Here is a 16,638-nt window from a genome sequence, read left to right as displayed (position 1 = left end):
TGTCACTCAGGTGTCTCTCACCTGTCCAGGTGGCGCTGCGCTCGCTGCCCGAGGAGGCGGTGAAGGAGGCCCTGGAGTACAAGGTGCTTGCAGTCGCAGTTCTCGCTGCTCTACCACGAGAGCCTGCAGGTGAAGACGCAGCTGGACGAGGCGCGGGCGCTGCTGCTGGCCACCAAGAACAGCCACCTGCGCCACATCGAGCACATGGAGGTGGGCCCGGGGCCTCGGGGGTCACCCGCGGACATCTGGGGACGTTTTGGGGACATCTGGGGACGTTTTGGGGACATTTGGGGACATTTTGGGGGACATTTGGGGACATTTTGGGGACATTAATCCCTGTAAGTCAGCTCCAAGATGGCCGCCGGCGCCATCAATCCATAATTCCCCATCCAAGATGGCCGCCGGCAGCATCAATCCCATAATTCCTCATCCAAGATGGCCGCCGGCAGCATCAATCCCATAATTCCTCATCCAAGATGGCCGCCAGCACCATCAGTCCCATAATTCCCCATCCAAGATGGCCGCCAGCACCATCAGTCCCATAATTCCCCATCCAAGATGGCTGCCAGCACCATCAATCCCATAATTCCCCATCCAAGATGGCTGCCAGCACCATCAATCCCATAATTCTTCATCCAAGATGGCCGCCAGCACCATCAATCCCATAATTCCTCATCCAAGATGGCCACCGGCACCATCAATCCCATAATTCCCCATCCAAGATGGCCGCCGGCACCTTGGGATCCTAAAAGATTCCTCTAAAAATGATTAGAAAAAGGTAAAAAATGTTTCCAAAAACAAAGCAGAGATAAAGTTCTCCAAACTGCTGAAAAACTCAATAAAAAATAAAAAAGGAAATGGAAAGAAAACTCTAAAAAATGCAGGAAAAACGCTGAAGGAAAAACGGGAAAGGGAATCCCAAGAGATCCCAAAAAAAGAGAGAAATTCCCAAAAACGCCGCCAAGGAAAAAAATTATTTAAAGTCAAAAACCTTGAAAAAAAAAATCTGCAAAGTCTGGAGAAAAACAGGAATAAATTCTGAAAGAAATGAAAAAAACCCAAAAGTGGGGAACAAAAGGAAAAATCCTGAAAGGAAATAATAAATAAAGAAAGCGCTGAAGGTGAGTAAGAACATTCCAGAACCGGCGTCGGGGTCTCCCGCAGAGCGACGAGCTGGGCGTGCAGAAGCGGCTGCGCACCGAGGTGATCCAGCTGGAGGACACCTTGGCTCAGGTGCGCAAGGAGTACGAGATGCTGCGCATCGAGTTCGAGCAGAACCTGGCGGCCAACGAGCAGGCAGGTGAGGCACGGCGCACCTGGGGACACCTGGGGACAGCTGGGGGACACCTGGGGGACACCTGGGGACACCTGGGGACACCTGGGGACAGCTGGGGGGACACCTGGGGGGCACCTGGGGACACCTGGGCACACCTGGGGGCACCTGGGACACCTGGGGACATCTGGGCACACCTGGGGACACCTGGGGGACACCTGGGAACACCTGGGGACACTTGGGGGGTCACCTGGGGGACACCTGGGGACACCTGGGGGACACCTGGGGACACCTGGGGGGCACCTGGGGGAACCTGGGCACACCTGGGGGACACCTGGGGACACCTGGGCACACCTGGGTACACCTGGGCACACCTGGGGACACCTGGGGACACCTGGGGGACACCTGGGGGAACCTGGGACACCTGGGGGACACCTGGGGACACCTGGGGGACACCTGGGCACGGGTGTGGCTCCTGGGGGTCACCTGGGCTTCCCTGGGAACTCCTGGGACCCCCAAAGCAGGCTGAGCTCACCTGGATGGAGATTTTCCCTCCAGGGCTGCTCACCTGTCTCACCTGTCCCCTCTCACCTGTCCCCTCTCACCTGTCTCACCTGTCCCCTCTCACCTGTGTCACCTGTCCCACCTGTCCCCTCTCCCCTGTCTCACCTGTCCCCTCTCACCTGTCTCACCTGTCCCCTCTCCCCTGTCTCACCTGTCCCCTCTCACCTGTCCCCTCTCACCTGTCCCCTCTCACCTGTCTCACCTGTCCCATCTCACCTGTCCCACCTGTCCCCTGCAGGCCCCATTAACCGGGAGATGCGGCACCTGATCAGTTCCTGCAGAACCACAACCACCAGCTCAAGGGGGACGTGCAGCGCTACAAACGCAAACTGCGCGAGGTGCAGGCCGAGATCGGCAAGGTGGGCGGGGCCTCCCGGGGGGCGGGGCCACGGCTCACCTGACAGGAGGGCGGTCCCTTTAACAGGGGTGTGGTCCCTTTAAGGAGGTGTGGTCACTTTAAGGGGGTGTGGTCCCTTTAACAGGGGTGTGGTCCCTTTAAGGGGGTGTGGTTTCTTTGAGGGGGTGTGGTCCCTTTAACAGGGGTGTGGTCTCTTTAAGGGGGTGTGGTCCCTTTAAGGGGGTGTGGTCCCTTTAACAGGGGTGTGGTCTCTTTAAGGGGGTGTGGTCCCTTTAAGGGGGTGTGGTCCCTTTAAGGGGGTGTGGTCCCTTTAAGGGGGTGTGGTCCCTTTAAGGGGGTGTGGTCCCTTTAAGGGGGGTGTGGTCTCTTTAAGGGGGTGTGGTCCCTTTAAGGGGGTGTGGTCACTTTAAGGGGGTGTGGTCTCTTTAAGGGGGTGTGGTCTGTTTAAGGGTGTGTGGCCCCTTTAAGGGGGTGTGGTCTCTTTAAGGGGGTGTGGTCTCTTTAAGGGGGTGTGGTCTGTTTAAGGGGGTGTGGTCCCTTTAAGGGGGGTGTGGTCTCTTTAAGGGGGTGTGGTCCACTTTAAGAGTGAGGGGTGGGGCTTGAAGGGGTGTGGTTAAAAACGAGCGTGGCCCCTTTAAGTGGGTCGTGTCCCTCCTGACCCCCTCCCCCTTTCTCTTCCAGCTCCGCCTCCAGGCCAGCGGCGCCCCTCCCCCACCCAGCCCCGCCCCTCCCCCACCCCCTCCCCCCTCCCTCCTCCTCCTCCTCCTCTGGCCCCGCCCCCCCTCCTCCAGCTCTGCCCCTCCCCCCGAGGAAACCCCCGGCCCCTCCCCCCACCCCCGCCCCTCCCCCTTCCGAGGACAAAGAGGCGTGGCCGCCTCCGGCCCCTCCCCCCAGGACCCTCCCCCCAAAGCCGCCCCTCCCCCCCCAAAGGAGGAAGAGGAAGAAGCCCCCGGCCCCCGCCCCCACCCCCAGCCCCGCCCCCACCCCCAGCCCCGCCCCGCAGGCCCCGCCCCCTCCCCGGCCGCCGGCCCCGCCCCCTCCCAGGCCCCGCCCCGAGCGGGGGGGAGGGGGCGGGGCCGGGGGGGAGGGGCGGGCGCGGGGGGAGGGGCGGGAGCGGCCCAAGGGGGGCCCCGAGGAGAAGAAAAAAGACTCAGAGGTGCTGAAACAGCTGAGGGCGGAGCTCAAGTGAGTGGGCGGGGCTATGCTAATGAGATGCTAATGAGGGGCTGGGTGGGCGGGGCCTCGAGGGGTGAATTTGGGCGTTTTCCAGGTTTTTCCCCATTTTGGGGGAGTTTGGACCCAAAATTGGGGGGAGGTGAAAGGGGGTGGAGCCAAGTAAGGGGGTGTGGCTTATGAATATGCAAATGGCATGCAAAAAAGCTTGAGCCTGAATTTAAATGTGGGGGCGGTCCTTGGGGTTCTTTGGTCGTTTCTCCCCCGTGATTGGCAGCGAAATAAAAACGGGGCGGAGCCAAGCGGGGGGGGCGGGCGTGGCCGTGTCAGAGAGGTGGGCAGTATGCAAATGAGATGCAATGAGATGCAAATGAGATGCAAATGAGATGCAAATGGCGGCAGGAAGGCGCAGGAGAACCAGAAGGAGATGAAGAACTGCTGCTGGACATGTACAAATCAGCGCCCAAGGAGCAGCGCGACAAGGTGACGCTGATGGCCGCCGAGAGGAAGAGCAAGGCGAGGTAATTAGTGCTAATTAGCGCTAACGAGGCGCCCATTAACGCCGATTGGGCGGCCGGGGGCGGGGCTCGTGCAGGGCTGCGTGCCAATGAGGGGTTAACGGTTAATTAGGGGGCGGCGCTGGGTGACTGATTAATGATTAATTGTTAATTAATCGCTCATTAATTTATTTGTGAAGTAACGAGCGTTAATTAGCTGGAGAAGGAGCGCGAGCGCCGCGAGAGCCGGAACGGGTTTTGGACGATAATTCATCCCGTTCGCATTTAACGTTTAATGAACGATTAATTAATCATTAATTGATAATTAATTAATAACCCGTGAGCAGCTGGAGGAGCGCGAGAGCCGGAGCCGGTTTTGGGTGTGAATTAATCCTGTTCGCATTTAGCGTTTAATGAATGATTAATGATTAATTAATGATTAATTAACAGTTAATTAATAACCTGTGAGCAGCTGGAGGAGCGCGAGAGCCGGAGCCGGTTTTGGGTGTGAATTAATCTTGTTCACATTCAGCATTTAATGAATGATTAATGAATGATTAATGACTAATTAATGATTAATTAACGGTTAATTAATAACCCGTGAGCAGCTGGAGGAGCTGCGGGGGCGCTGGCGGGAGCTGGAGGAGCGCGAGAGGCGGAGCTGGTTTTGGGTGTGAATTAATCCTGTTCACATTTAGCGTTTAATGAATGATTAATGACTAATTAATGATTAATTAAGGGTTAATTATGGTTAATTAAGCTGGAGGAGCTGCGGGGGCGCTGGCGGGAGCTGGAGGAGCGCGAGAGCCGGAGCCGGTTTTGGGTGTGAATTAATCCCGTTCACATTTAGCGTTTAATGAATGATTAATGACTAATTAATGATTAATTAGGGTTAATTAATGGTTAATTAAGCTGGAGGAGCTGCGGGGGCGCTGGCGGGAGCTGGAGGAGCGCGAGAGCGAAGCCGGTTTTGGGTGTGAATTAATCCCGTTCACATTTAGCGTTTAATGAATGATTAATGACTAATTAATGATTAATTAAGGGTTAATTAATGGTTAATTAAGCTGGAGGAGCTGCGGGGGCGCTGGCGGGAGCTGGAGGAGCGCGAGCGCCGCGAGAGCAAGAAGCTGGCGGATGAGGAGGCGCTGCGGCGGCTGCGCCTGAGCGAGGAGCAGATCGAGCACCTGCAGCGACGGCTGGCGGCCACCAAACAGGTGAGGGGACACCTGGGACAGGTGAGGGACACCTGGGGACACCTGGAAACACCTGGGATAGGTGAGGGACACCTGGGACAGGTGAGGGGACACCTGGGGACACCTGGGACAGGTGAGGGATACCTGGGACACCTGGGACAGGTGAGGGACACCTGGGGACACCTGGGGACACCTGGGACACACCTGGGATAGGTGAGGGGACACCTGGGGACACCTGGGACAGGTGAGGGGACACCTGGGGACACACCTGGGGATACCTGGATACACCTGGGGGACACCTGGGGATACCTGGGGACACCTGGGGACACACCTGGGATAGGTGAGGGACACCTGGGGACAAAAGTAGAGAACACACATCCAGGGACTCAGAACAGTGAGGGACACCTGGGGAACCTGGACAGGTGAGGGGACACCTGGGGACACCTGGGACAGGTGAGGGACCTGGACACCTGAGGGACACCTGGGACACCGGCACACCTGGGGACACCTGGGGACACCTGGGGACACACCTGGGGACACCTGGGGACACCTGGGATAGGTGAGGGACACCTGGGGACACCTGGGGACACCTGGGACAGGTGAGGGGACAGCTGGGGGACACACACCTGGGGACACACCTGGATAGGTGAGGGGGACACCTGGGGACACCTGGGGACACACCTGGGGACATCCAGACACACCTGGACACACCTGGGGACACCTGGGACACACCTGGGACAGGTGAGGGGGACACCTGGGGACACACCTGGGGACACCTGGGACAGGTGAGGGGACACCTGGAAACACCTGGGACAGCTGGAACCCAATCCAGAACCCAATCTAGAACCTTCTAGAAACCCAGTCTAGAACCGCTCTAGAACCGAGTCTAGAACGTTCTAGAGCAGTCTAGAACCGATCCGGAACCCAGTCTAGAACCGATCTAGAACCGATCTAGAACGTTCTAGAGCGGTCTAGAACCGAGTCTAGAACCTTCTAGAACCCAGTCTAGAACCGATCTAGAACCGCTCTAGAACCCAGTCTAGGACCCAGTCTGGAACACACCTGGGGACACCTGGGGACACCTGGGGACACCTGGGGACACACCTGGGACAGGGGAGGGACCGGAGCTGGTTTCAGGTCGGCCATTTTGCCCGTCCCGCTGACATCACCCACCCTCCCCCACCTGCTGACGTCACCACCGTGCCACACCCACTGATGGCGGCCATCTTGTCCCTCCCCTGGCGGCCATCTTGTCCCTCCCCCGGTGGCCATCTTGTCCCTCCTCCGGCGGCCATCTTGTCCCTCAATGGCGTCCATCTTGTCCCTCAATGGCGTCCATCTTGTCCCTCAATGGCGTCCATCTTGTCCCTCCCATGTGGCGGCCATCTTGTCCCTCAGTGGCATCTATCTTGTCCCTCAATGGCGTCCATCTTGTCCCTCCCTCAATGGCGTCCATCTTGTCCCTCAATGACGCCCATCTTGTCCCTCAATGACGTCCATCTTGTCCCTCCCCCGGCGGCCATCTTGTCCCTCAATGACGTCCATCTTGTCCCTTAATGGCGTCCATCCTGTCCCTCCCCTGGCGTCCATCTTGTCCCTCAATGGCGTCCATCTTGTCCCTCCCCCGGCGGCCATCTTGTCCCTCAATGGCGTCCATCTTGTCCCTCAATGACGTCCATTTTGTCCCTCCCCCTGGCGGCCATCTTGTCCTTCCCTCAATGGCGTCCATCTTGTCCCTCAATGGCGTCCATCTTGTCCCTCCCTCAATGGCGTCCATCTTGTCCCTCAATGACGCCCATCTTGTCCCTCCCCCGGCGGCCATCTTGTCCCTCAATGGCGGCCATCTTGTCCCTCAATGGCGTCCATCTTGTCCCTCAATGGCGTCCATCCTGTCCCTCCCTCAATGACGTCCATCTTGTCCCTCCCATGTTGGCGGCCATCTTGTCCCTCAATGGCGTCCATCTTGTCCCTCCCATGTTGGCGGCCATCTTGTCCCTCAATGGCGTCCATCTTGTCCCTCCCATGTTGGCGGCCATCTTGTCCCTCAATGACCGTCCATCTTGTCCCTCCCCCGGCGGCCATCTTGTCCCTCAATGGCATCCATCTTGTCCCTCAATGGCGGCCATCTTGTCCCTCCCACAATGGCGGCCATTTTGTTCCTCCCTCCATGGCGGCCATCTTGTCCCTCCCATGGTGGCGCCATCTTGTCCCTCCCTCAATGGCGTCCATCTTGTCCCTCAATGATGTCCATCTTGTCCCTCCATGGCGTCCATCCTGTCCCTCCCGCGGCGGCGGCGGCCATCTTGTCCCTCCCATGGTGGCGGCCATCTTGTCCCTCAATGACGTCCATCCTGTCCCTCCCGCGATGGCGGCGGCGGCGTCAGGAGGAGGAGGCGCTGCTGTCGGAGATGGACGTGACGGGCCAGGCCTTCGAGGACATGCAGGAGCAGAACCTGCGGCTGCTGCAGCAGCTGCGCGAGAAGGACGACGCCAACTTCAAGCTGATGTCGGAGCGCATCAAGGCCAACCAGATCCACAAGCTGCTGCGCGAGGAGAAGGACGAGCTGGCCGAGCAGGTGCTCGCCCTCAAGGCGCAGGTGAGGCCCGGGAACCCCCCTGGTACTGCAATTAGTCCTGGTTCCAGCCTAATAACGGGATTAATAATATTAATAGCTGTTAATAGTTGCTAATTGCGCGAGGAGAAGGACGAGCTGGCCGAGCAGGTGCTCGCCCTCAAGGCGCAGGTGAGGCCCGGGAACCCCCCCGGTACTGCAATTAGTCCTGGTTCCAGCCTAATAACGGGATTAATAACGCTAATAGCCGTTAATAGTTGCTAATTGCTGTTTAAAAGATGCTAATAAGGCTTATTTATTTTTTAATTGCTGTTAATAGACACTATTGAGCACTTAATAAACCAGAACTTAGTAATGACCTAATAGCCCACAATAATGGCGTAATAATCCCTAATAATTGCCTAATAATGGCTAATAAAGGCCTATAATCGCCGTAGTTTTGGGTATTAGTTACCCGGTTTTGCTAATTAGTGATGAATTAAGAGCTGCTGGCTCACCTGCGCAGGTGGAGGCGCAGCTGCAGGTGGTGCAGAAGCTGGAGGAGAAGGAGCGGGGCCTGCAGAGCGCCCTGGGCGCGGTGGAGAAGGAGCTGAGCCTGCGCTCGCAGGCGCTGGAGCTGCACAAGAGGAAGGTGAGGGGCCTCAGGTGGGCTCAGGTGTGTCCAGGTGTGTCCCCAGGTGACCCAGGTGTGTCCCCAGCCCCCCCAGGTGTGTCCCAGGTGTATCCAGGTGTGTCCAGGTGTGTCCCCAGGTGACCCAGGTGTGTCCCCAGCCCCCCCAGGTGTGTCCCAGGTGTGTCCAGGTGTGTCCCCAGGTGACCCAGGTGTGTCCCCAGCCCCCCCAGGTGTGTCCCAGGTGTATCCAGGTGTGTCCAGGTGTGTCCCCAGGTGACCCAGGTGTGTCCCCAGCCCCCCCAGGTGTGTCCCAGGTGTGTCCAGGTGTGTCCCCAGGTGACCCAGGTGTGTCCCCAGCCCCCCAGGTGTGTCCCCAGGTGTGTCCAGGTGTCCCCAGGTGTGCCCCAGGTGACCCAGGTGTGTCCAGGTGTCCCTAGGTGTGTCCAGGTGTGTCCCCAGGTGTCCCCCAGGTGTGTCCCCAGTCCCCCCCAGGTGTGTCCCCAGGTGACCCAGGTGTGTCCAGGTGTGTCCCCAGCCCCCCCAGGTGTGTTCAGGTGTGTCCAGGTGTGTCCCCAGGTGTCCCCAGGTGTGTCCCCCAGCCCCCCCAGGTGTCCCCAGATGTGTCCAGGTGTGTCCAGGTGTCCCCAGGTGTGTCCAGGTGTGTCCAGGTGTCCCCAGGTGTGTCCCCAGGTGTCCCCAGGTGTGTCCCCAGGTGTCCCCAGGTGTGTCCCCAGCCCCCCCAGGTGTCCCAGGTGTCCCCAGGTGTGTCCCCAGCCCCCCCCAGGTGTGTCCCCAGGTGAGCCAGGTGTGTCCCCAGCCCCCCAGGTGTGTCCCCAGGTGTCCCCAGTGTCCCAGGTGTCCCCAGGTGAGCCAGGTGTGTCCCCAGGCGGTGGAGGCGGCCCAGCTGGAGGCCGAGGACCTGCGGGCGCAGGGCGAGCACGTGCAGGCGCGGCTGCGGGAGCTGCAGGTGTGCGCGGCCGAGAACCGCGCGGCCAAGGACAAGGAATCGCTCAGCCTCAAACGCGCACAGGTGCGCCGGGAATTGTGGGAATTCCGGGAATTCCGGGAATTGTGGGAATTGTGGGAATTGTGGGAATTCCGGGAATTGTGGGAATGGCGGGAATTGTGGGAATTGTGGGAATTGTGGGAATTCCGGGAATTGTGGGAATTGTGGGAATCCCGGGAATTGTGGGAATTCCGGGAATGGTGGGAATGGCGGGAATGGTGGGAATTCCGGGAATTGTGGGAATTGTGGGAATTGTGGGAATTCCGGGAATGGCGGGAATTGTGGGAATTGTGGGAACGGCGGGAATTGTGGGAATGGCGGGAAATTCCGGGAATTGTGGGAATTGTGGGAATTGTGGGAATTCCGGGAGGGTCTGGGAGGAGCTCGGGCAGCTCAGAGGAGATTCGGGGGCAGCTTGGGAAACTCGGGGATTTTCGGGAATGTTTTTGGGAATTTGGGGAGGTTTTTTGGGAACGTTTTGTGCGAATTTTGGGGGGATTTTTTGGGTGAATTCTGTGTGAATTTGGGGAGGTTTTTTGGGTGAATTCTGTGTGAATTTGGGGGTGGTTTTTTGGGTGAATTCTGTGCGAATTTGGGGGTGGTTTTTGGGAATGTTTTGTGCGGATTTCGAGGTGTTTTTTTGGGTGAATTTTGTACGAATTTGGGAGGTTTTTGGGTAAATTCTGTGTAAATTCGAGGGTGGTTTTGGGTGAATTCTGTGTAAATTCGGGGTGGGTTTTGGGTGAATTCTGTGTAAATTTGGGGAGGTTTTTGGGTGAATTCTGTGCGAGTTTGGGGTGTTTCTTTGGGTGAATTCTGTGTAAATTTGGGGAGGTTTTTTGGGTGAATTCTGTGTGAATTTGGGGAGGTTTTTTGGGTGAATTTTGTGTGAATTTGGGGAGGTTTTTTGGGTGAATTTTGTGTAAATTTGGGGGTGGTTTTTTGGGTGAATTCTGTGTAAATTTGGGGTGGTTTTTGGGTTAATTTTGTGTGAATTTGGGGAGGTTTTTTGGGTGAATTCTGTGTAAATTTGGGGTGGTTTTTGGGTGAATTCTGTGCGGATTTGGGGAGGTTTTTTGGCTGAATTTCTGTGTAAATTTGGGGAGGTTTTTTTGGTGAATTCTGTGCAGATTTGGGGAGGTTTTTTGGGTGAATTCTGTGTGGATTTGGGGAGGTTTTTTGGGTGAATTTTGTGTAAATTTGGGGAGGTTTTTTGGGTGAATTTTGTGTAAATTCGGGAGGTTTTTTGGGTGAATTCTGTGTAAATTTGGGGGTGGTTTTTGGTGAATTCTGTGCGGATTTGGGGTGGTTTTTGGGTGAATTCTGTGCGAATTCGGGGGTGGTTTTTGGGTGAATTCTGTGTGAATTTGGGGAGGTTTTTTGGGTGAATTTTGTACGAATTTGGGGAGGTTTTTTGGGTGAATTCTGTGCGGATTTGGGGGTGGTTTTTGGGTGAATTCTGTGCGAATTTGGGGAGATTTTTTGGGTGAATTCTGTGTAAATTTGGGGAGGTTTTTTGGGTGAATTCTGTGTGAATTTGGGGAGCTTTTTTGGGTGAATTTTGTGTAAATTCGGGGGTGGTTTTTGGGTGAATTCTGTGTAAATTTGGGGAGCTTTTTTGGGTGAATTTTGTGTAAATTCGGGGGTGGTTTTTGGGTGAATTCTGTGTAAATTTGGGGAGGTTTTTTGGGTGAATTTTGTACGAATTTGGGGAGGTTTTTTGGGTGAATTCTGTGTAAATTTGGGGGTGGTTTTTGGGTGAATTCTGTGTAAATTTGGGGGTGGTTTTTGGGTGAATTCTGTGTGAATTTGGGGGTGGTTTTTGGGTGAATTCTGTGTGAATTTGGGGAGGTTTTTTGGGTGAATTCTGTGCGAATTTGGGGGTGTTTTTTGGGTGAATTCTGTGCGGATTTGGGGGTGTTTTTTGGGTGAATTCTGTGTAAATTCGGGGGTGGTTTTTTGGTGAATTCTGTGTAAATTTGGGGGTGGTTTTTGGGTGAATTCTGTGTGAATTTGGGGGTGGTTTTTGGTTGAATTCTGTGTGAATTTGGGGGTGTTTTTTGGGTGAATTCTGTGTGAATTTGGGGGTGGTTTTTGGGTGAATTCTGTGCGGATTTGGGGAGGTTTTTTGGGTGAATTCTGTGCGGATTTGGGGTGGTTTTTGGGTGAATTCTGTGCGGATTTGGGGGTGGTTTTTGGGTGAATTCTGTGTAAATTTGGGGTTTCTCCCCCGGCAGGAGGAGCTGTCGCGGCTGCGCCGGAAGCTGGAGAAGCAGCGCAAGGTCGAGGTTTACGCCGACGCCGACCAGATCCTGCAGGAGGAGATCAAGGAGTACCGGGTGAGCCTCGGGGGGACCTTCTGGAACCTTCCAGGACCTTCTGGAACCTTCCGGGACCTTCTGGGACCTTCCAGAGCCTTCCAGAACCTTCCCAGCCCTTGGGGTCATTCCAGCTGACCTTGAGTGACCCTCAACGGCCTTTAATTACCGCTGATGACCGTTAACCCCTCCGATGACCCCTCGCGGGTCCCGGCTGGTCCTGGCCGGTCCTGGCCGGTCACGAGTGGTCACAGCCGGTCACGAGTGGTCACTCTGTCTCCGGCCAGGCCCGGCTGACCTGTCCGTGCTGCAACGCCCGCAAGAAGGACGCGGTGCTGACCAAGTGCTTCCACGTCTTCTGCTTCGAGTGCGTCAAGAGCCGCTACGACACGCGGCAGCGCAAGTGCCCCAAGTGCAACGCGGCCTTCGGCGCCCACGACTTCCACCGCGTCTACATCAGCTGAGCGCCCCGAGTGACCGCTGAGTGACCGCTGAGTGACCGCCCCTGAGTGACCATCACCGTCCCTGACCATCCCAGAGTGACCGCTGAGTGACCGCTGAGTGACCGCCCCTGAGTGACCATCACCATCCCCGAGTGACCATCACCATCCCTGAGTGACCACTCACCATCCCCGAGAGACCACTCACCATCCCTGAGTGACCACTCACTGTCCCTGAGTGACCACTCACCATCCCTGAGTGACCACTCACCATCCCTGAGTGACCACTCACCATCCCTGACCATCCCTGAGTGACCACTCACCACCCCTGAGTGACCACTCACCATCCCTGACCATCCCTGAGTGACCACTCACTATCCCTGAGTGACCACTCACCATCCCAGAGTGACCACTCACCATCCCAGAGTGACCACTCACCATCCCTGAGTGACCACTCACCATCCCTGAGTGACCACTCACCATCCCTGAGTGACCACTCACCACCCCTGAGTGACCACTGGTCATTCACTGCCACCCCAGACCACCCCAGACCATTTCTGACCCCCCAGGGTGACCACTGGTCACTTTCAGCCACCCCTGGCCCCCTCCCGGACACCTTTGGCCCGTCCCGAGTGGTCACCACGCTCTGACCCCTCCCCCTAACCTTGACCTTTGACCCCTGAGTGTCCCCACCTGGCCCCGCCCCCTTTCCCCTCTCAGCCAATAAAAATGCGCGGAATTGTTCCCACGCTGTCGATCTGGAATTCTTGGGGGGGAGGGGAGGGGAGGGGTCACTGGGGTCATCTGGGGGTCACTGGGGGGTCACTGGGGTCATCTGGGGGGTCACTGGGGTCACTTTGGGGCGGCTTTTGGGACTTTGGGGGACATTCGGGAATTTTGGGGAAATTTGGGGCACAGAGACCCCAAAAATCCCAGAGCGGGGCGGGACTTGGGGGGAAAAATGGGGATTTTGGGAATTGTGGGGGCTTTGGGGCGGTTCTCAGGGATTTGGACCACTGACCATCCCTGAGTGACCATCACCATCCCTGAGTGACCACTCACCATCCCTGAGTGACCACTCAGCATCCCTGAGTGACCATCACCATCCCTGAGTGACCAACACCATCCCTGAGTGACCACTCACCATCCCCTGAGTGACCATCACCATCCCTGAGTGACCATCACCATCCCTGAGTGACCACTCACCATCCCGGAGTGACCACTCACGATCCCTGAGTGACCACTCACCATCCCTGAGTGACCACTCACCATCCCTGAGTGACCACTCACCATTCCTGAGTGACCACTCACCATCCCAGAGTGACCAGTCACCATCCCTGAGTGACCACTGACCACCCCAGAGTGACCACTCACCATCCCTGGGTGACCACTCACCATCGCTGACCATCCCTGAGTGACCACTCACCACCCCTGAGTGACCACTCACCATCCCCGAGTGACCACTCACCACCCCTGAGTGACCACTCACCATCCCCGAGTGACCACTCACCATCCCTGAGTGACCGCTCACCATCCCTGACCATCCCTGAGTGACCATCACCATCCGTGAGTGACCACTCACCATCCCTGAGTGACCACTCACCATCCCAGAGTGACCACTGACCGCCCCTGAGTGACCGTTCACCATCCCTGAGTGACCACTCACCATCCCTGAGTGACCACTCACCATCCCTGAGTGACCACTGACCACCCCAGAGTGACCATCACCACCCCTGAGTGACCACTCACCATCCCTGACCATCCCTGAGTGACCATCACCATCCCTGAGTGACCACACACCATCCCTGAGTGACCACTCACCATCCCTGAGTGACCACTCACCATCCCTGACCACCCCTGAGTGACCACTCACCATCCCTGAGTGACCACTCACCATCCCTGAGTGACCATCACCATCCCTGAGTGACCATCACCACCCCTGAGTGACCATCACCATCCCTGAGTGACCACTCACCACCCCTGAGTGACCACTCACCATCCCTGAGTGACCATCACCATCCCTGAGTGACCATCACCACCCCTGAGTGACCACTCACCATCCCTGAGTGACCACTCACCATCCCTGAGTGACCACTCACCATCCCTGAGTGACCGCTCACCATCAGTGACCATCCCTGAGTGACCATCACCATCCCTGAGTGACCACTCACCACCCCTGAGTGACCATCACCATCCCTGAGTGACCACTCACCACCCCTGAGTGACCACTCACCATCCCTGAGTGACCATCACCATCCCTGAGTGACCATCACCACCCCTGAGTGACCACTCACCATCCCTGAGTGACCACTCACCATCCCAGACCATCCCTGAGTGACCACTCACCATCCCAGACCATCCCTGAGTGACCACTGACAATCCCTGAGTGACCATCACCATCCGTGAGTGACCACTCACCATCCCCGAGTTACCACTCACCATCCCTGACCACCCCTGAGTGACCACTCAACATCCCCGAGTGACCACTCACCATCCCTGAGTGACCACTCACCATCCCTGAGTGACCACTCACCATCCCTGACCACCCCTGAGTGACCACTCACCATCCCTGAGTGACCACTCACCACCCCTGAGTGACCACTCACCATCCCTGAGTGACCATCACCATCCCCGAGTGACCACTCACCATCCCCGAGTGACCACTCACCATCCCCGAGTGACCACTCACCATCCCTGAGTGACCACTCACCATCCCAGAGTGACCATCACCATCCCTGACCACCCCTGAGTGACCACTGACCATCCCCGAGTGACCACTCACCACCCCTGAGTGACCACTCACCATCCCTGAGTGACCATCACCATCCCTGAGTGACCATCACCATCCCTGAGTGACCACTCACCATCCCTGAGTGACCATCACCATCCCTGAGTGACCATCACCATCCCTGAGTGACCACTCACCATCCCTGAGTGACCACTGACCGCCCCTGAGTGACCATCACCACCCCTGAGTGACCACTCACCATCCCTGAGTGACCACTCACCATCCCTGAGTGACCACTCACCATCCCTGAGTGACCACTCACCATTCCTGAGTGACCATCACCATCCCCGAGTGACCACTGACCATCCCTGAGTGACCATCACCATCCCTGACCACCCCTGAGTGACCATCACCATCCCCGAGTGACCACTGACCATCCCTGAGTGACCACTCACCATCCCTGACCATCCCTGAGTGACCATCACCATCCCAGAGTGACCACTGACCATCCCTGAGTGACCACTCACCATCCCTGAGTGACCACTCACCATCCCTGACCATCCCTGAGTGACCTTCACCATCCCCGAGTGACCACTCACCATCCCTGAGTGACCACTCACCATCCCCGAGTGACCACTCACCATCCCCGAGTGACCACTCACCACCCCTGAGTGACCACTCACTATCCCTGAGTGACCACTGACAATCCCTGAGTGACCACTCACCATCCCTGAGTGACCACTCACCATCCCTGAGTGACCACTCACCATCCCTGAGTGACCATCACCATCCCTGAGTGACCACTCACCATCCCTGAGTGACCACTGACCATCCCTGAGTGACCACTCACCATCCCCGAGTGACCACTCACCATCCCTGAGTGACCACTGACCATCCCTGACCATCCCTGAGTGACCACTGACTGCCCCTGAGTGACCGCTCACCATCCCTGAGTGACCACTCACCATCCCTGAGTGACCATCACCATCCCCGAGTGACCACTCACCATCCCTGAGTGACCATCACCATCCCTGAGTGACCACTGACCATCCCTGACCATCCCTGAGTGACCATCACCATCCCTGAGTGACCACTCACCATCCCTGACCATCCCTGAGTGACCACTCACCATCCCTGAGTGACCACTCACCATCCCTGAGTGACCACTCACCATCCCTGACCATTCCTGAGTGACCACTCACCATCCCTGAGTGACCACTCACCATCCCTGACCATCCCTGAGTGACCATCACCATCCCTGAGTGACCATCACCATCCCTGAGTGACCACTCACCATCCCTGACCATCCCTGAGTGACCACTGACTGCCCCTGAGTGACCGCTCACCATCCCTGAGTGACCACTCACCATCCCTGAGTGACCATCACCAACCCTGACCATCCCTGAGTGACCACTCACCATCCCTGAGTGACCACTCACCATCCCTGAGTGACCACTCACCATCCCTGACCATCCCTGAGTGACCATCACCATCCCTGAGTGACCACTGACTGCCCCTGAGTGACCGCTCACCATCCCTGAGTGACCATCACCAACCCTGAGTGACCACTGACCGCCCCTGAGTGACCACTCACCATCCCTGAGTGACCATCACCAACCCTGAGTGACCACTCACCATCCCTGAGTGACCACTCACCGTCCCTGAGTGACCACTCACCATCCCTGAGTGACCATCACCATCCCTGAGTGACCACTCACCATCCCTGAGTGACCACTCACCATCCCTGAGTGACCACTCACCATCCCTGACCATCCCAGAGTGACCACTCACCATCCCTGACCATCCCTGAGTGACCACTCACCATCCCTGAGTGACCGTCACCATCCCTGAGTGACCACTCACCATCTCTGACCATCCCTGAGTGACCACTCACCATCCCTG

The 16,638-nt window shown here is 57.1% G+C and overlaps 1 protein-coding gene and 1 long non-coding RNA gene across 2 annotated transcripts in view; both read left to right on the top strand.

Annotated features, from left to right (window-relative positions):
- The window catches only part of SRCAP (Snf2 related CREBBP activator protein), a 48,197-nt gene extending 36,130 nt beyond the window's left edge, over positions 1-12,067 (top strand). The window contains exons 36-42 of the mRNA XM_058860969.1: positions 4,931-5,079; positions 7,443-7,655; positions 8,137-8,308; positions 8,758-8,769; positions 9,092-9,274; positions 11,488-11,589; positions 11,856-12,067. Of these exons, the coding sequence (XP_058716952.1) occupies positions 4,931-5,079; positions 7,443-7,655; positions 8,137-8,308; positions 8,758-8,769; positions 9,092-9,274; positions 11,488-11,589; positions 11,856-12,052 (1,028 nt within the window). The 3' untranslated portion in view covers positions 12,053-12,067. The remainder of the gene's footprint in view (positions 1-4,930; positions 5,080-7,442; positions 7,656-8,136; positions 8,309-8,757; positions 8,770-9,091; positions 9,275-11,487; positions 11,590-11,855) is intronic.
- Positions 3,278-4,517, top strand: LOC131590643 (uncharacterized). The gene is made up of 3 exons (XR_009280175.1): positions 3,278-3,380; positions 3,771-3,896; positions 4,480-4,517. It is a non-coding gene; the product is annotated as an uncharacterized LOC131590643 (long non-coding RNA).
- Positions 12,068-16,638: the final 4,571 nt, after the last annotated feature.

The sequence above is a fragment of the Poecile atricapillus genome, chromosome 34 (genome assembly GCF_030490865.1).
Source record: "Poecile atricapillus isolate bPoeAtr1 chromosome 34, bPoeAtr1.hap1, whole genome shotgun sequence".
NCBI lineage: Eukaryota > Metazoa > Chordata > Aves > Passeriformes > Paridae > Poecile > Poecile atricapillus.
The sequence above is the reverse complement of the archived record's forward strand: the minus strand, read 5'-3'. Positions and strand labels throughout refer to the sequence as shown.